Below are 21149 nucleotides of genomic sequence, written 5' to 3' on the forward strand. Positions count from 1 at the left end.
ACTCGCGTATTACTCAAGGTAGAATCTCTTTCAAGTGGAGAGAAGGACTATATCCATGTTTGTGTTTTACGCTAGCCTCGTCTAATCTAATGAGTGCATCTAATGCTATATTTCCTGCCTTATTTTTAATAAATTGCTATGAAATGCACTCTCCTGTGTATATTTTTTCTCCTAGTAGAATATATCAAATATACCCTAATTGAGGACAACACTAGCTTAGACACAACTTGAGATATCGCAAGCAAACGCCAACATCTCTTGGGCTCTGAGGTGGTACAGTTTTTTGCTCTAGTGGAGAGGTTTTGCCTAAGGAATTCCCTAAGGAATTTATTATTATCTATATAAAAACTACATTAATAGTAACTGGATCCATCACGGTTTTTTAAGTAGTAGTAGTAGTAGTATTTTAGTGACAAATATTTGAATAGTAAGAAAATCAACCAATCCTTATATTCAATTAGGCTCTGACTGAGCAAAGTTGATAGTCTGCAGTGAAACTCTGACGCCCAGGTTTGAAGTAAAACATACGCTTTTCTCCTCTGCCACTCAGTACCAGTCTGCCCTGAGTGCTTGACTGAGTCAGGATCTGAAACAGTCCCGTGAAAAGGTCCAAGAGGTTCAGCAGGAGGCTTTAGCTCCTACCCATTAGACCTAGATGGAGTTTTGACAGTGATTTCAATGCAAGTAGGATCAGGTCCTCAGACACAGAAGCACAACTTGCACTATATCTTCTGTGACCATATGGAGAAGTCATTGCACCTTCCCAAGTGTTCTGAACCAAAGTGAAACAGCTTTACGAAAGCTAAGGCTATTAAACTATTCTATTGCAGCTTTTCACACTGTATATCCTACGTTATAAAAACTGAGACAGCAAGAAAAAAAAAATAATTATCTGTTCATTTTAGGGCTTACTTTGGTATTAACCTTTTTATGGTTTGCCTTTTTTCTCCCAGCTGTTTTCTTTCCTATTTATTGCACGTGGGTTTTATTGGAACATATCTGTCCAGACATCGGTGCTTTTGAAGGCAGAGTAGATACACAACTGAACTCTACTAAATGGTCTGCTCTGTTTACATGAGGCTTGTTAAATAACAAAGAGCAGAAAGCAAGTACTGAGCATCGATGTGGGTTTTCATCATTTATCATCTGCAGATTATAGTGTTCTTGCAACTACAAAAGATAAAGCCATGACAGAATGTAATATGAAGGCAATATCCCTTTATAGATCTTTGTTGTGCAAATTCTTGTACGAGCAGTTAATTCTCATGGCTTCCAGGAGGTATACAGGTCACCTGAACATCCTTAACACTTTGAATGTAAAACTATAGCAAGATATAGTTTTCACATATGGACTATTTCTAGATTTTTATAACTTTGGAAGCATTCCTGCATGGTTGAAGTTATTGGCAAGCTTCCCATTGATTTCAGGAGTTCCTGATAAAATCCACTGATTTCATGAATCAATTAGAAAATCCCTTTTTTGGACTACAAACAAAAAGAAAGTGATGTTTACCATGGAAAATTCAGAATCAGACTTCAAACACTGTGCACATGAATTTATTTGAAGAATGATTCACTGTTGATATAGCTGGAGTTGTTAGCAAATATATGTTTAAATCATCAAAATTGCAGTGTAACCAGAAATGCTTAGAACTTTTTGAAATTTCAGCTGGATAATGAAAAAGAAGTAATGAACTTACTGTCCCTTATTTGAACTTACTGAACCAGAATGCAAGGATGCTATAGGAACTTGACAGTACTCGGCAGGAGAGAGGCACTAATCTGGTGGGGCTAGTAATGGTGTTGCTTGTTTCCTTTTTTGCTAGCTATTGCTGTTGGCTGGTTTTGATATTGAGTAAGTGCAGCAGCAGCACCTAGGTTTGTGCGTTATTGGTCTCCTTTGCACCATCTTTCGTACCATCAGTAGTACTAAGTGATACAGTGAGGGGAGCCTTTTCCTGAAGTGTAAAGTACATATTAAAGGAAATAAATACTTAAAATTCCAAACCTCTCATACTGAAACTGTAAGGAACTACAAACCTCTTGGTAAATATTCATGTTTAGGTTAAGTACATCCTTTTCACTGCAAATATACTCTCTCCATAATATGCTTTGGCCATTCTTAGTGCAGAATTCCATCAGGAAGCTCTTGGGGAGACTCAGCAGGATCACAGCATGGATTTGGCTGTATCTTTCATTTTATGCGCAATCCTTCTATTGGACAAATGAAGATCTTTAACGTACCAGCCCTCCTTACTCTGCACACTAAAATCCCTCACTGAAATTAGAATTGGGAGCCTAGCAATGGGGTTCCAAACTTTCTTCTTTAAATAAGAAATATAATGCTAATTAAGTTGTTGTTTTTTATAAAATACTTTATTAAGAATAATAAGAATAAACAAGGTTACAAAAATACCAACTTTATTAACTAATGAAGATGTCGTTAATTACAGAAGATTTGTAATACAAGTTATAACCAGAGTGTTCCCTTTTCATTAGGCATTCAGCTAGTTGTATTTAATGGGAGCATTATTTTTCCCACTTAAATATGAAAAAATACTTTTATCATACACTGAATCCCACAGTTAGTGGAAGTTAGATCCCATGCAAGGAAACACCATACATAAATGCCCAAGAGTATGTTTAAAAAGGAACACTGTAAAATTTTAGGGTGAAAAGCCATGTTAGTTCTTGCCAGCAGCCCCAACATTCATAAAACAATAATATACCAGTGCACGTGAGGGAGGAAGAAAATAATTGATAAGGAAACAAACAAATCCAATAGGTTTCATACAGGTTCCAGGGGGGGTCAACTAGTTTAAAACCAGCCTTCCAGAAGGATGGCGATAAAGCCTCACCTCCTGTTGCAGTTGCCGTGGAGTTGAGAATCTGTGTGCTTTGCAGTGTACAAGGATGCATGTAGTTCAGTGCATGGCCATAGGGAAAAGCACTGAGCAACTCTCAGCCCCTGCTCTTTTGGCAATCATATTCACTGATTTCAAGGGACATTTTGCCTGAGTAGATTTTGACCCTCGGAGATATATTTGGACCCTCATCTGAAAAGCTCTAACTCAAGCAAGTAGCTCTGTCAAGTACATTGGCATTACCTGCAGCAAGGGTTTGCAGAATGCCTCCGAGAATTTTAATCTTAAACTAGAGAAGAAGATTTCAGCAGTAGCAGCAAAAATCTAGACCAGTACATTCCCAATGAGAGCTACAGTTTCTCTGAGGGTCATGAGGTTTATGAGAGAAAGAGAGAGAGCGAAAAAGCTTTTTTAAGGAAAAAATGTTTTCATTAATTAAAGGAAGAAGTATCAGTCAGTTCCAATGCCCAAAGAAAATCAGTAATTAAGTCAAACTAACTTCAGTAGCACAAAATCAGCTCTTAGGTTTTAATTCAAAAATTTTATATCCAGTTATTACACTTTTCAGAGACTAAGGATTAGTTACAGCAAGGAGAATGAAGATGAAATTCAATGGAGTTTAAGAATGTCCTTAGATAAGAATTTAAGTTCTGTACCCTTTAATTCTAATATGAATAAAATCACATCTACAAAGTAAAGTCCAGATCCCACTGAAGTTAGTAAGAGGCTTTCCAGCAATTTAGATGGGCACTAGATCAGGTTCCCTTGTTATTACAGAGAGAAAAATATTAGAACAGTGAAAAAATATCCATAGAGTGTCCTTTCTTAAGAGAATCCTGTAGTTATAACAGTTGCCTGGTACGGTACCATTGGTACCAACAAGAAATATTCACAGGAATAAATGAAGTACAAATTCATTGCCACATATCATTATTCTTCTCTTCCCTTGCTCTTCAGAGTCTCATGTGCCCTCCATACTGAGATAGGGAGAGCAAGAGCACCTGATAAGCAAGTGCATACAAACATGTTAAGTTCTGGAGCATCAACTCTGCACAATTTATTTTACTGAGGCGCTGCCCAGAACAAACAGGTAAAAATCCTTACACATTGTCTAACAAAAAACAGTATTTTTATCATATATATATATGTGTATATATATATATAAAAATCACAGTCTTCTGCACAGCAGAAGCTTTTAACTAAAATATTTTAGGATTTGATTTTTTTAGATAGACATAACAAAATGCCTGCAAATATAATACAGTGAGCACATAACAATTCTTAGAATACAAAGAGTGAACATGGAATTGTATATTTTATCCACATTCTACTTGTGACTGAAAACAAAACTCACTTGGAGTTTTTTGAAAGTCTCTCTTAAAAAGTTAATCCTTTCAATAAGATATGGTCAGTATATACTTAGTAAGAATACACTCTTCACATACATGGCAATAATTAACTGTAAATACAACAGGCTAAATCCTGCCTTCTTTAGGCCTCGTAAGTGAGAGAGCCCAAAAGGAGCATAAAGCCTTCAGAGGCAGCCAGAATAGATCGAGACAGACTATCTGCGTAGCATCCATAACCTCAGATCCACTGTACAGAGAAGTCGCATCTTGTCCAAAGAGACTATTTACATCAGGAGGAATTTCAGAAGCTCTGCTTGCTCAAAGACTTCTTCCTATGTGCCAGTAGAATCTTCTGGGTGCTTGACACAAATCTCAGCGAGCCAAGCCACTTAAGCATGGGCTAAAACTCATCCCAGTTCACCAGGAGATGCAAGCATATTTGAGTCCCACTGAAGTCAAAGTGCACTGCTGAAGAAAATAATTTGGTGAGTCAAGGTGAGGGCTGCCTCCCAAGACAGCTCCCCTGAAGTGGTTACTTTCTGTCAGGGCAGAATTCAGCCCTGCGTCTTCCTAATGAAATGTCCTTTTATGTCTAGACCATGATGTCAGTTTAGCGGCTATGCAGTTAGATATGATACACATACCATACAATTTGCTACTGGAAACATTTACAATTACATAGTCACAAGTGAAGTAACAGTGCAGTTACTTATGCAATTACATGTACAGTAGTAAAACTAACAATTGGATATACGTTGTATCAATTTTCCAGAAACTACAGGGTAATTGGTGCCACCTATAACAACATATTTGTATAATACTTCCAGCCATACAACTAAATGCCTAAAAGAGAACAAGCGCTTTTCATAGATGCTGATTATTTGTTCCCTTTCCTTGTCAACATAAAGGAAAATGATGGTTCTACATACAGGCAGGAAACACAAGCTACTAAACTATTGGTGATGTTTTCCATATTACATACAAGATCATATCAATCTCTGCAATAACTTTACTACCCTGAAAGGAATTATACAAAGAATATAATTTTGACCAAATCTAGGTAAGGTTTTATTAAAGATCTTAAGTCTCTGAAAGACTATTAATGTATAACTTACTTTTCCCAGTATTAAGTCTCTCAGCCAGGTGCCAGTAAATACAGAGTTACTTTCATGAATAACTAGAATCAACTGAATATTTAACACTTGTCTGTTGAGAAAGATTTGGGCATATTTGATTGAAATTTCTTTTAACAGCCAAAGTCTGCCAGTAGCTAATCAGGACTCATTTTTCAAACTGTATGAAATACTCTTTAGCACGGTAAATTCACAGTTATTTCTGGTACTAACTTCAAACACATGATTGATAGTTTGCTAACCAATCGACTTCTATGTCTCTTCTCTCATCCAAAAGTGTTTTTGAGATATCTGTTAGTGAACCACTTTTACACACTGAAGGAACCAAGTGTAGAACTAGAGTCTATAAGGACTGTGTAAAAGGAAGTGATACTGACTTCTATGAGAACTCTGTTTATGGCAGGCTTGTCAAAGTCCATCAATAATGAAAATATTAATTTCTAAAGAAATTATTTTTTAATGAAATATTGACATCTTTGACCTCTTATAAGGGGGGATGAGAAATATGATCATATATGCTGTCCTTGACAGATGCATATATCTCTCAGTAGGTCTTTTGTCATATGTGTAGAGAAATATATGGCTCATAGAAAGAATCAGATGTGTTAAATAAAACTGTAATTTGTTTCTCCTTCTAAGATAATCTGAAGAGCAGCATAAAAGAGGTCATATGATCTATTTCTACAAAACTATTTATCATCCAGTAATAATATCTTTGCAAAATTGTTTACCCATTCAAGTATCTTCAGGAGATATGTCACCATACTTGCATACACTGTAAGTCACTCCAACATTTATAAAACAACACTGATAGACAAAAACACCAAAAACACCCATAAATATTAAAAGGAGATCAACAAACTTGACTATCAAGTAGTTAAAAAATTGTTGATCTTTACATTATACATTAATTCCATGCTGTCCAAAATCTTTCTTTGAATGGAAGTTGTTGAGTTTTTCAGGGTTTTCTGTAGGTCATCATAATCTTGTGTATCCACCGGGAGTAATACGAGACCCGAACAAAAATCCCAGGACGATTTCGAATGGCGCATCCGCGGCCAGGAACAATGACACCAACTACTATCTTCAGCCTGTTTTGTTCACAAACCAAGGGACCACCATAATCTCGCTAGGAAAAAATAAACATATGAATGTCACTTCTCAAAATGCTTCAAGACACAGCTCCCACCTGTCTCCTATTGACTTGCTTCTTTTTAGGATGACTTAGCTCAACAAACAGGCAATAGAGTTACTCTTGCCATAGGACAAAAACCAGTTTCCCATATCTTTTTCAAAACCAGAACTTATAAAAACCAATGCCAAGGTTGGCCTTTGACCTTTGGTGGCTTCCCATGGAAATTAAACCCTGTGATCCATCTTTACATGTGATTCTAGTGACTTCAGACTACCAGATCTTACTCTCCTCTTTCAGCTACCTGCAAGCATGATATTTGTTTATGTGCATATAAACCAGATAAACAGAAAGTGAGTTGATTGATAAACATCTTTGTTATGATAATAGACTGCATCAAAGACTACTGACAGAGCCATGTTCATACCCTTCTGTCAGTCAATCATCTTGCAAAGCCCTAGGATGAGAATCTATGTGTACTAATAGGCGGGGGGGATCCCAAATGTAATAAAAGGTAATATTTTGTAGACATAATTTTGAGACATAACTTGTTAAAATACTCTTTTTCATTATGCTGAGTGAATGAGACATCTATGCACCAGTACGTGCATTCAGTGAAAATTTGGAGTATGGTCAACTCAGATCGCGGTCTTATTTAGCACTAAAATACATGCATTTTAAATTAGATTGAAACAGTAATTTAGATATCTTCACATAGATTTGGGACTTGAACATAGAAACTGCAGTTTTTACTCAGGCAAAACGTATACTCAACCTAGCAAACTAGTTGCAAAACAAGGCAGTAAATGTTCATATCGGAGAGTGATACATTGTTTCAAAAAATAAAAGCTGACAATTAGCATTGTATTCTCTCCAGGTCACCAGAGAAACAACATTGCTTGACCTTTATTTGGTTTGCGTTTTTTTTTTTTCTGACTGACTGCGGATTAGTTCCCACATGAACAATGAACTATGTCAGTACCATCAGAGTGGCTCATAAAACACTTTTAGGAGTGGAGTTTCACCTGCCAATCTGATTTTGTTTCTCTGCCTGTTCTCTGCTGAGGGAAGTAGCTTCAAAGGGGAACTCAGGGAGCAGGAAACCATGCAGTGATTAAGACTGATTGCTAATATTAATTCAGTCCATTTCTTCTTGCAGGGAAAAACAAAGTGCAGGATCCCCAGCCGACTTCCATGCAGATGTTTCATTTGTAAGCCTTGACATGTCTAAGAGCTCATTTATGATTAAATATTTGATTTTGAAGAAAATACTTTACAATAACAAAATGATCCTGTGGAATATTAATAATAAATGGAAGAGGCTTCAGTCTGATGAAGACCTTGTTTCCCTATGGTTTGGTAGTACCTTTGCACAGGGAAAATTTCACTACTTGGTTAACATCAGTATTAGGAAATCATCTATTTGACTCCAGATATTAAATGCATAATAATGTTCATGACTGCCCTTCTTCTAGACATCATCTCATCAGGCAGATTTTCCACACAAAAAATGATATCTTCCTGTAATAAATGATTTACAGCATTTCTCCTCAGATATCTTTTCTCCATCATCAAAACTAGTTCCAAGCAAAATAACTGTATCAAACTATACTTTCACTGAAGTAGTTCTCCTGTCCTCACTGATACATTGCTCAGGCTTGATTAGGGAGACCAAATGCTCCAGCCTTCTGACTAATACTGAACTTCAGTACATTTTTGGATCTTTCTCCTTCCTTCATAACTTTATCAACTCTGTTGAGCAGTGACTTCTTTGTATTTTGCTTGCAAGTCCTCATCTAACTAAGTATTTAAATTTGCTCCAGCTTTTGTTTTCTACTCAATCAAAATAATATACTGCTGTTGCTAGCACACAATCCACTTCAGTCCTTATTATACAAAACACAAATTTGTCTCAGTCTAGCAACGTGTTTAGTCATATGAGTATATTTAACATTCATGTAAATCCTTTTCTGCTGCGGTGGTACGGTGAAATTGAAGCAAGGGAACCTCTTCCTGCACTCTGGCAGAAAATAGAGCACTAGAAACACAAACCATTTTCCGATGCAAAAGATTAAAATAATTTTTTGTGTACAGGTTTAATGCAGAGAGAATAATTATGAAAAACTCTAGTCAATTATTTCTGGGAAAGAAGTAGCCAGGCTGATGGCTCCTGAGAATGTATTAGGAAATGTATACTTACCTCACAAGGCCCAGCACCAATGGTTTCAGCCACAGCACAGATTTCTGACTCATTCACAGTGATCTTCCCTTTGAGATATTGGTTGCATTTCTCATTTCCCAAAATAAGCAGGTTTGCTACCCGGAGAAGGCCATCATAGTTAATTACTAGGATTGAAAAGAGAATGAAAACTTTATTCTATTTTAGGGGAAAAAAATAATTGAAGGTACAGTCTGGATAAGCTTGCTCATGTAACTTCAGTTATTGTACTTGCTCTCTAGTACTCACATTTTTGTCCATCCTCGCTGTTATCCTGCATTTGTCTTTTGGATTTCTTATATTTGCTACAAATGAGATTTGCAAGAAATTTGTTTGGTGTCCATGTCTGTTCAGTTCTCTGAGAGTATCTGGAGAAGTTTTTTGTATTAGAAGAAAGGGCTAGGTAACTGGGTTTACTCTACAGTTCACCACCAGCTTGCCCTGTCACATCACAGAAATCAGAAAAAGTGAGCCTTTGCTCCCTGCCTTAAACACAAGTTAATGTCTAACAGTGCCTGCCATGGCCTAGGGAAGGATGTGTGACTTACTTAAAAAATACTGTAGCGGAGCAGAGTTTTTCTCATTCTGTGCTGGCTCAGCTACACTGAATGACTTTGTGCCTGCAAGGGCACAGCCACAGCCTTGTGCAATCTCCATTCATCAGTGTGAAGGTCAGGAAGCCCTGGGGAGCTTACTCTTGTTCTACATGTCAAAAGACAAGTCTGTACAAGCTGCGAAGATAAATAAAGGGCCTGGACCTGCTCGTTCTCTGCACAGCCATGAAAAGATAATGGCCAAGCTTGCCCTTCACTGACTTATTATCCTGTTTTCTTGAAAAAATGGATGTAACACTTCTTCCTTCCCTGACCGGGATGCTGTGAGGATTACAATAAGTAGTGCATAAAATATAGTACAAAGTCCTTGGATGGCAGATGTCATGTATTTACTGTATTACATAACTCCACAGCCTTGCAGAGTCCTTATCAGTTCTCTTAAGCTAAGCTTTCCTGTGATGCTGCACCGTGCTCCAGCCCAACTTCCCTGTCCCCCAGACAGCCATTCCCCCCCAGAGGATGGCTAATATGGCCATGCTGGGAACATCAAAAGCGGTCATCTGGGAGAGGGCTGGTACAGATTACTTGCCACCCACAAAGAAATGCAGAGTAATGGTTACAAGGAAGAGAGCCTCAGAATTACAGTCTAGTTTCTGCTCTGCTTCCAGGACAGCGTGAGTATGTTGCTGCTGCTTACTCAGGGTCTGTGGCGAAATGACATTTGAGCACAGTAATTATTGGAGTAATTATTGTCAACTGGCAGCTATTAACTTTATCATCAACACATAATTAGTCAGATATAGTATTTACCAGACTAAATAAATGTCTGTTCTCCCACATATTTGTATTTACTTCACACAAAAACTGTGTTTAATAAACATTAGTAAGGTTGCAAAGTCAAGTACTCAAAAGTTAGGAAATGCCAGACTTAGGGCTGCCTGTGCATCCTTAGCTCACTGTCATTGTGTATGTTAATTATGTCTTTGATTACATTATTCTGTATTAGTTTTTCCACAGGGTGGCCTGCTTTGGGATACAGAAAGAGACTGCTCAAGTAGATGAGTCAGAATTTTTCAAAAAAGGGTTAGAACTCTGCAAAACAATTCTGCCAGATTTTTTAAACATGTAGCACAATATTTTTTGCTAGTTCATTCTTTGAAATGTTTGAATCGCTTTGCCTGTCACTGAAGAAAAAAAAAAAAGGATGGAGTAGTAGAAAATATTTCATGTTAAATGATCTTAGATAAAATGCTCAAAGATTTACAAAATTAGAAAAAAACTGAAACTGCATTTATAACAAAAACTGTTGGACAACTGTGGCATCAGGCAATACCAGCAGCCTCACCTATAATGACAAGAGGAAGTAAGCTCTCAACGTATTCATTTAGTTTTTAAAAATAGTTTCTTACATCCAGTGTATCCCCATCCATAAACACTGCAACTGGTCTTCTCTGGAATGGTACATCCAGAAATGGGCAATCGGATTATTTCTACAAAATTTGTCAATATGGCAGGTCTGAAAAGAGAAAACAAATAATAGATATAATGGATTTTACTCATCATTCCAAAATGTATCTTAAAAATGATGTTAAATCTATTATAGACTGCAGCAATTAAAAACTGTGCCAATTCTTTTCCTTTCTTTTCCATCTTTGAAGAATATGATGGACTCTTCTACCTATTTTTTGTGCTACAACTGTTAAATGTCAAAAGATTTCTTGAAATGCTGTCACCACTTTTATGCTATTTAACTTGGGTTCTCATCTTAAAAGTAAGTAATGATAGCATTTCATTTGAATATATAGTTTTCCTAATATGGAGAAAGTTTAAAAGCTCATATATACACAAGTATCTCAGCTACAATCTGGTGCTTATTCTATAAATTAAAACCATATACTAGTCAATGTGGGTTGTATGGTTGTTGGGTTTTTTTTAAAAAAAAAAACAACCTCCCAACAAACCTAAACTTGGTTATCAGGAAATAAAACATAGGCACGATTTTTCAGAAGTGACATCTCTTTTCTGTGTAAGGTAGATGAACCTGCATTTCTGCATATATCAAGTAAAATTTCTTACAATTGGAAGTTTACCCCATGGAGACATCATCTCCGCTATCAGAGATAGTAGAGAACTAATTTGCAAATCTTATTTAGGAAGAATCTCATTCATCAGTCAAAAATCCTGGAATTCGCAATAATAGCTACTAACCTGCTAAGTTTCAGTAAGACCAAATCTGACCCTATAGGGCCATATACCAACTGGGAGATATTCAGAACTTGTCTATGCTTCTCCTCTCCCTTTCCTTTCATATTATGGACTCCAAGCCAGGCTTTGTAGTCTTTCAAATCTTTGTACCTAAATGAGGCAAAGTTGGTTAGGATTTTGCTGAGTGTATAATAAGTCAAAAAACTCTGCTTAATGTGATTATGCTAGAAGATCTTAATCCTCTTCACCAGAAATGGGTTTATGCTGCCAACTGCTATTCCAAAATCAACATGCTAGGATGTAAGGTTTTGGTCTGAAGCCACTACATAATTTTATCTTTAACTGGATACTAAAATCTAATTTTTGTTTCCTAATAGTATCCAAATATTTAGATCCTTGGGCAGTATGAACCTTTGAACTTTTTGAGATTTGCCCAAGTTCTCTATTTTATTCTGTCCGGTTAAGCAGAAGCATGAGACTATTTTCATAAAGAGGCAATTGTCCAACCATTACACTTGGAAAACATATTTATGCTTCTATGTAAAATAGCCAGAGCTCTTTTAGATTAACAACAATAATAACAGAAAATACCAAGGTCCCACAGGACTTTTATACCAGAAAAACAATGTTAAAGCCAAACAGGAGGGAAAACTGCTGAATTTAAGTTGAAGAAGTGTTGTGCTGATAAATTCCCGAAAATAGATGTATTTCAATATTGCAAAGCTACAGACTACTGTACCGAGAAGGGAAACACTGCCTTGCTGTTAGAACCCACTCTTCCTTTATCAAAGTACCTCCACAGATATGCTTATTCCTGGGGGGAAAAAAAAAAAGAAGAAGAAGAAGGTAAAAAAAAAAGTAATACTATTAGTTTCTATATAGTCAAAAAGTTTAAAGAATACATTTGCTCCCCACATATTTTTGCTGGTGAAAGGTGGCTGACTGACAGCCCATGAAAATATGTCTCTGTCCCTTTGCTCTACAGTTTCAACACCTATAGTAACATGACTTTGCAGAGATTTACTCCAATGTATAAAAAAAAGGAGGAAAGAGGAATTCAGTTACTGTTCATTTAGCGGTTTCAAAGCTGAATTTATAATAAGAGACCTAATTTAAAAAAAAAAAAAAAAAAAAAAGGCAAGCTAATTCTTTGTAATCGGAACAGGACTGAAACATTCAAGCAAGTCCCCAAACTGCCACCAGATGTAAACAACATTTGGTCATTATTCATTTAGGTATTATTCAAAGCATTGACCTCAAGGTGGAGAGTTCCTATTTGATTACAAGCCCTATGAGATTTCTGTCCCCACATACTTCAGTTGGAAACAATCTGCAATGTATGACATCCTACATGTGATTATAGAAAATCTGCAGCATAATATATCAAGTAAAATTAAAGCAATTAAGCATGACAATTCTTTCAAAAATAAAGACGACTGTGGAATGCAGATTAATTAGTTTCCTTCTTTGTACCTCCAAAATCACATTTGTTTTCTGCAGCTCTTTGGAAAGTGAATCAGGATTGTCAGCAATTTGGGAAAAGCTTAAAATCTCACAATTTACAAATTCAAATCACACAAATGTTCAAAGCTTTGCAAAGAACTGCTGGAAGGAGCCCAAACTCTATACGGAGTTCAAAGACAGCAGAATAACACAGATGCTTGCCTCCTTTTTTTTTTTTTTTTAATTGTGTTTTCGTTGAGGAACAAAATATCTAGTCCAAAAGGCTGGATTCTTTTTAAAATATAGATTCTGCCTAGTTTTATTATAAAAATGTCACAATCAGGAGTATAAACTTGTTCTTCTGTGTTATGTTTGCATCACTAATTATCTAAAGGAATTTACAAGATTGCATCATCTGTTTTAGAACATTGACTAGTACACATAGGAAGGTTAAACTTCTTATTTAAACACAGGGCAAATCCAGAGCTGATTCCATGAAATAGATTAAATTCATCCAAATATACTTAAATATACCTGATAACAGAATCTGTATCAGATATATTAGAAAATATGTCACTGATTAATTTAATATTTAGAGGTGAGCCTTGGTTGCCAGATATGAATACAAGTTTCTAAATATCACTAAGCCTTTACCATTCAGACATGGCAATTACATTTTGAGGTGTACAGTTAGTTTTTTGCAGAAAGTGCTGAGGTCATTAAGATTTTGTTTCAGACAACATTCTATTTGCTTCCTTGGTAACAGTACAAAATAAAACTATATTGTTATGCCCACATGTAATACTTAAAAATATATTTTACTGCTGGACTGTTCCAGGAATCCCTTTTTCATAAAAGAATCTGCAATCATTTAAGCACTCATCTACTTAATGGAATTTTGTCTCATAGAACAAAATCCAGGTTTGACTACCTGTACATTAGCTATTTAACTTTTAGGCATCCAGATGTAATACACCTTACCTGTCTAAAAGTTCCTCAAACATCAAGGCTGCTTTAAAAACAGTGCAAAGATAAAACTTTTCCAGAATGTGATTCAGCCCACCTATCTGGTTATTTAGTCTATGAATAGAGTGATGTTCCTCTAGAAATGTCTTTCTGGATCATCCGCTAGATTTCCAGAAAGGTTTAGTTCTGATTTGATCTCCTAAGATACAAAGATTACCAAGGATGGGAAGGACCCCCAGAATTTCTCTAGCAATGAAGCAATATAGAAAACAGGCTTTTTATCTTTTCCTTTACTCCAATTTTTCATTTAAGACCTATTTTACAACATGGTTTTAAAAGACATGATGAATCATAAGCTAACAGAATTGAGCTGTACTTCAGTCTGTACCAGCAGACAAAAAAGACTTTTTTTTAAACTTTTTTTTCATGATAGAAGATACAGGGCTGATGAATGAGATATATTTCCTCTTATACATTAATGATTCACACTTCCAGCTAATGAGTTATGAACCAGAGTAATGAACGTAGGAAACAGTAGTTCTGTGTTCTGGCTTTTACACAATAGTAAAGAAAGATTTGCCATAATGTAATACACATGTCCAGCTGTACATGTTAGGGTCTTGTTTTACAGAATGAAAAGGATTTCCTTATAGCTCCTACTTATTTTTTTAATATAGAATACATTTTAATTGTATGCAATGATATGAGCAGAAAACTAAGTTTGACACGGGTATAAATCCTGAATCCAACACTTCATGACTAAATGCACTGCTGTTAAAGTGAAAATATTGATATGAAACTCAATTTTTTTGTAACAGTCTCTAAAATAAATAGTTTTATGCCGGATCATAAGCCAATGTTATGAAAAGGTCTGCAGTACCTAATTGAAAGAGCAGAACACTATGAATGCTTTACAAGCTCATGTGCGTAAGTTAATGATAATGGCCATAAAAATATTTAACTGACGGAGTGAATACTATGGAATCACCTGATGTTCCAGGAATGCTGATTTTCTGCTTTTACAGAATTTAACTGCAATCTAGAAGTATTCTTATTATGGTCAACATTTCCTACAGTTCCAAAACAAATATCCTAGTAGACGTATTGTCTTTCTAATCAAAGTGATAATTACCTGTATGTCAAACTAACCACCCATCCTTCGTTAGTTTGTGTTGGGATTCCATTAACAACTCTCAAATGTTTTGTTGAGGCACAAGGAATGACAGTATCTGAAAGCAGGTCCAGAGATCACATTTTACTAAAAACAGCGGTAGGAAACCTGTACAGTTGCACATAAGGACCACAAGAAGGTCAATATTTATTACAGATTAACTTTCCTGCGCTAATGAAGTATATTTCTAGAGCATCAAAACTACTTCAGTGAAGCTGGGTCAGTCTATAGAAATATTCATAGGGAATATAAAATACATATATTTAAATAGGTTTTTCAGAGATTTACATAGTTATAAAGCAAACATTGAAAATTATTGCCATATCTCACCACTGGTAAGACAGGACAGTGAGAATAGATAAAGGAGTATAATAAAGCTATTCCCTCTTGTAAAAGCAATTTTTCCCAACCTGTATGGGTTTTTTGTATCTGTAACTGACCTGTCCCTTTTTTCCCAATCAGAAAGAAATAGCTAGTTTTAGAGGATACGATATATGCACTGCACAGTACATCTGCAAACTTACTTACCATCCAAGCTGGTTGTAGTAGGAGTTGTATCACCTTCACCTAGACAGACACATAAGATAGCCATAATACAAAATTAAAACACATCTAAAGATTGAATAGAGTAAAAATAAACAGCAAACAGCATATTGTTAATTTTAATAGTTCACAAAGTTTTAAACTTCAATGAATTCTTTATACTCTGCAAAAGCACAATTTGGTAAGGATTAACAAGAAGGCAAAATTTCATTCCAATAGAAAGAAATAAGAATTAAACATTATGCAACAGGATTTTCAAGCATTTTTCTTCTTGGCTGAATCCTGAATACATCAGGCTATATATCATATTCAATTTACATGTTTCATTTGAACAAGCAAATACTGAAAAATGAAGTTGTTACTTTTCTGTAAGCCTTCAGGAACTATAGAAGTCATGTGATTGAATCCAATTCAGATTTAATGAAAATTTCTAATTTCCTTAAAAACCTTTAAAACTTCCAAAGTCCTTTTTTGTTGCTATCCACAGAAACTTATCCTGATCAAAACGTGTTCCCCAAAATCTTGTTTGGTTCTTCTACCTATTCCAAGTCAAAATACAATTACAACAAGGTTGCTTAAACTTGGTTCAAAATTTTTGCCTTCAGTGAAGTCTGCAGAGTGACCCAGCATTATGAGCTAGAGGTACATGTAGAGCTACTGAAAATTTGCACAGGCAAAATTTAAACAGTATCATCCAACTAGATTTCCATCGTTAAGAAAATATATATATATAAAGGTATACACATACACGTAGTTAAATTTGCATGTGTGTATGTCTATGTGTATGCATATGTATATGTGTATGTATGTATGTATACATATAAATAAATATATATAGAGAGAGTACTGTTTAAAGATACCAGTTAAAGGCATCAAGTAAGTACACTTGGGAACTGCCAGCATTTTGTCTGTACTGGTTAAGCTGGTTATCAGTACCCGAGTGAGCTACTAGTAGTTTAATACTAGTCCATAAGAGTTACAATTGTAAAACAGACATATTCCAGCTCTAGAGTTTGATTCCAGAATTCGTAATACTCACCATTGCTGTATACCCTACAAATGTTTGCTGTGAATATTTCTTTAGGAATTCATAGATCCAGATAATGAACTCAGAGTGAGTGGATAAAATTTATATTTCTTCAGCTGTTATTCTTTATCTACATTGACACAAATAACCTTTTGCACAGTTTGTTTACTCTTCACATAGATGCCAAAATATCACCTGAGACTTCAAATTCACCTCTTAGAAATGCTGCAGTTCAAACTATGAGGAAATTCAGCAGATTGCTGCTAGGAATTAATGTAACATTATCATTAACCTCTAGAGATCACAGACATGTATTCAAAAGTCTGATTTACCATTTAAATGTTCTCCCAGGATACACGGCACAGTGATTTAGAAATAAGAATTGAAGAGAAAAATTTTGAACATAAATGGGAATTGCACATTTTTCAGCATAAATCTATCTTTTTCCACTTAACATCAGTTTATTACTGAATTCCCTAGGATTTTTAATTCTGTTTATTTGAGCTATTTAGATTTTAACATGCAACTTTGTGGGAGCGATGTTCCTAATTCTTGCCAGGAGTTAAATCATCCCATAAACATCCAAAAGCAGAAACTAATCTATATAGCACATATACACTTCAGCATATATATAGTGAGTTATCCTAACTTTACAAACAAATACAGATCACAGAAAGACACTATGAAGCTTGTAGCACAGAAGATAACTGTCCCTGGGTTTCTTGAGGCCACAGCCAGCATTCTGACCACTAGACAATTCTTTGTCTCCATCCAGCCCTCATTCAATAGCTAGATCTGTTGGAAAATGTTTGACCATCTGTAATAGCCCTTTTATGCGCCTGATGCATAAATAAGCCTTGAAATCTCCAAGCTGATCAAGGAAAAGGACCTCTTGTTCATATAGTGCACAAGCAGCTTCTGTCCGTTCCTTCTCAGTCATGCACAATTGATTCTTGATAGAATTACACATTTTCTGCTGTCACAAGTGACAACAGAAAGGTATGCATACGCATGTGACACCATGGCTTCACTGGGACTGCACAGTTGACAGTGCCTGAGGCATACCAAGTACTCACATCGAGAAATAGGGCAATAATCCCAGGGAACGAGAGGATCATCTGTGTAACACCAGGGACCATGAAAATCATCATCTGGATTGCGGCAATAGTTTTTCTTCAGTTTACTAACATCTGGTTCTCTGAATATTTGTATATGCCTACAGGGAAAAAAAAAATTCAAAGTGCTGAAAAGCTTTATACTATAGCCCAAATTTTCAAAGGTTAAATGTTGCTTTGCTCCACATTGTAATATTAGCTGATTGAGAAGCCTACAGGTCAGGCTTTAGTGCTGGTTAAAATCAAAAGGAAGATGAGACCCAAATATTCTCTGGATCTGGGTCCAAGTTTCCTCTGGTTGGTATTTTAAGCACTGTGTCCACTGGACAGCTGGGAGGTTTCTAGATCTCGCACTCCAGCTAAAATCCTTGGATACCCTCAGGAGGGGTCATTACAATGATTAAAAGAGCGTCTGTGTTGCCCTCAGCAAATCTGCAGGCCTCCCTGGAGCACAACAGGTAGCACAAGGGAGCACTGAATCTGCAAAGAAAGCTCAGTCTTGGGCAAAGGAAAGACAAACACAAGAAAGTTAGGAAAACTGAGCAGCAGGCAAAGAGAGGGATGAATGTCTCAGACAAACTGCAGTGATACGTCACCTAAGTTGCAAACCTACAGAAGGCACTTTAAAGGTGAAATTTTGGGGTGAAAATATTTCTGGCTTGTCAGACAGAAGCATACAGGCTTCCTAAGTTACAGCTGCACTGCTCTTTTAGTTCATAACCAACCATGCATGCTGCTTCTTGCACACCCATAACCAGAGTAACTGCTGGAGTGAGACACATAATTCCCCAAAGAAGTTCACAGATGGAAAATTTGTGGGAGTAAGAGAAGAAAGGTTGATCTGTTCCTAAGATTATAAAAGAACGCAATTGCATCAAGCATCCAGTACGTTCCAACCGTCTCATTCACAGCTAACTGAAGACTTATCAGAGCTCTCAGAAGTCATGATCTTAAACCTCTGCCTCCCTTACATGGACAGCACACTGGAATATGTATGCTGTCTCTGACCCTGTGTGGGGAAAAACATAGTCCAGTTGGTGATTCCAGACAGTGCCACTGAAGTCTTCCATCTGCAGTACAGCTTCCCCAAAGGCTGACTTACTGACTTATACACCTTCACCTGACTGACCATCAGGTCAGAAGCAGGAATCGGGGACAGCCAAATTCCAGAGGGCAACAGCTAATGCGTTGGGCACTATGACAGCAGTGATCATGAGCACTAACTCAACAACAAGTACCAAAGGTAATACAGACATAATCGCATCAACTTCAGAAAGTAAAGGAAAACAAAGGGAAGACCGTTTCCATCTGGGCCACTAATGTGTGTAATATCTCATCCACAGCAAAATTTCTGATGAATCTCTGTCTTTGTGCGGTACCTGGAAGTCATTGCTTTTGTCACTTCTTAGATTTATTAATCTACTGTTCTGAACCAGCAGAGATGACACTGAGGATCCTAGCATGACTGAAAAAGTCTTGGAAACTCACAGCTTCTTTTATACTTACTGCTGATTCATTTTTATTTTAACAAATAAATTAAAGTAACTTGCCATTTCCACTACTAGAGTATGAAGCCAAAGTAAGGCTAAACAACAGAAATTTCAAATCGCTTTAATGCCATTTGATGTCAGTGTCATTAGATTGTGGACTCAAGATTCAATTTCGGGCTGCAAGGGACCTTAGGTGGTTTCAAGTCCAACCTCTTGCTTGAAGCAGCATGAGCTATGAGATCAGATTAATGAGATAACCATTTCCTAGTTTATTCCTGCTATCCTCTCATAGAACAAAACTTTCAAGGACAAAGACGGGGTAAACCAGGGCAGTAAAGTAAATACTAAGAAACATCCCAAAGCCTGCAATTAGTGGTTAGCCTGAACAAAGACATGTTGTGTAATATATTTAAACATCAAGGGGAAAAAAAAAAAAAGAAAGAAAGAAAAAAAAGAAGAAAAAAAAAAAGATACTAAAAGCTCCAGGGCATAAGGGGCTATTTTAGAATCACTGCAGAAGAAGAAGAGATGCCATCTGGAGGCAGTATTTATTCAGGAGTCACTGAACCATCTCTTTCTGTTTCCTATGTACACACCTACGTAAGTCTTCAATATTCTTGTCCCATGTGGAGCAAGTTAGCCCAAATCTTGTCTTGGATAGATTCCCCATGTAACTCTTGCCATTGCCACGATAACAATCTGAATAAAGAATGTTGAGACAGAAAGAAGTGGAAGGTGATTGTGCAACATTGAAAAGAAAACTCTTCCTTTCATCAGTAATCCAAATAATTAAAGACAAGTGTTATATTGAGCAGACACTATACAATATAAATCAGACAACTGTATAAATCAAATCAGAAAGAAAATGGGAGAAAGTTTTCAAATTTAGATACACAATCTCCTGCTTGAGGTTTTCATTCTCAACACAGTAGCATTTTAAATTTTGTCTTACTTAGATAAACTGGGAAAATTTCTTTCATAAATAGTTTATGGTTAATTTAGAAGGGTCAAACAGAATATTCTAAAAGTTGTCAGGAGCTGTGTTATACAAAACAAAGCAAAAAATGTCCCCTTAATCCTCCCTCCTCAAAAAACAGGCACTCTTAGCCTATTTGAAACAATTTACCTTTGTGTGGATTCTGGATACTGACAAGAGTATATAATTCTAGACTTAAGTGCTACTTTGGCAAAATCAAAGATGCAACGTGACTTTAATTTGAATGCAATTCAAAAACTTGCTTGTTCACGCCAGCAGAAGTCATGTTTAATTCATAAGCTTTTATCACAAGCCTTTTTGAGACTTTTCAAGAGGATTGTTTAAAATGATCACTACTATAAAGACTTTTTTTATAAAGCATTTCATTTCATATTCATCAGTATTTTTACTTTTTGATAATTGATACTTCACAAAAAACACAGAATGAAAGTCAAAGTTTAATCCTTTTTCTGACAACTCTTGCAACTGCAACTCTTAATTTTTAAGAGAAAAAATGGCTAAAATTTAAAGATGGAGATCTTAATGCAGCCTGATGTAGGGTCGTAGGTCTGAGATCTTAGCCTCAGTTTATGCTATGATTGACATCGGTTCTCACGATGCAGTAATACTCCTTAGAGTAATACCAAGACCTCATGGGAACAACATTTGCCTACTACTCAGAGTAGACTTTACAGGCAGAGGTAACAGCTTGAAGCTAAGAGGCTATATGGGAAGTCTCATGTGTTTTTTTCAGCTCAACTCCTTTTAGACAAGGGGCTATGTGGAAAAAATAAGCTTAAAAAATGGTGGCCTTTTGGTGGCCTCATATGCAATTATAAAAAGACTGTGAACCAAGGAAATCACCTCAGCTCTGGAAAAAGGCCTTTCAAACTAATGAAGGTAAGACAGTGGAACAGATCTCCATCTAATATAAAATGGCACACAAATTCACCTTGTCTAAAA

The 21149-nt window shown here is 36.2% G+C and overlaps 1 protein-coding gene across 2 annotated transcripts in view; it reads right to left on the minus strand.

The window, feature by feature from the left end:
• Positions 1-2354: 2354 nt before the first annotated feature.
• Positions 2355-21149, minus strand: part of HGF (hepatocyte growth factor) — a 60492-nt gene continuing 41697 nt past the window's right edge. For both annotated transcript variants that reach the window (XM_052790177.1, XM_052790176.1), the window contains exons 10-18: positions 19807-19909; positions 17682-17821; positions 15564-15602; positions 14997-15093; positions 12195-12269; positions 11459-11605; positions 10660-10766; positions 8679-8824; positions 2355-6475 (exon numbers count right to left, since the gene is read on the minus strand). In XM_052790177.1, coding sequence (XP_052646137.1) covers positions 6305-6475; positions 8679-8824; positions 10660-10766; positions 11459-11605; positions 12195-12269; positions 14997-15093; positions 15564-15602; positions 17682-17821; positions 19807-19909 — 1025 coding nt within the window. In that variant the 3' untranslated portion in view covers positions 2355-6304. The remainder of the gene's footprint in view (positions 6476-8678; positions 8825-10659; positions 10767-11458; positions 11606-12194; positions 12270-14996; positions 15094-15563; positions 15603-17681; positions 17822-19806; positions 19910-21149) is intronic.

The sequence above is a fragment of the Harpia harpyja genome, chromosome 6 (assembly GCF_026419915.1).
Source record: "Harpia harpyja isolate bHarHar1 chromosome 6, bHarHar1 primary haplotype, whole genome shotgun sequence".
Classification (NCBI taxonomy): Eukaryota; Metazoa; Chordata; class Aves; order Accipitriformes; family Accipitridae; genus Harpia; species Harpia harpyja.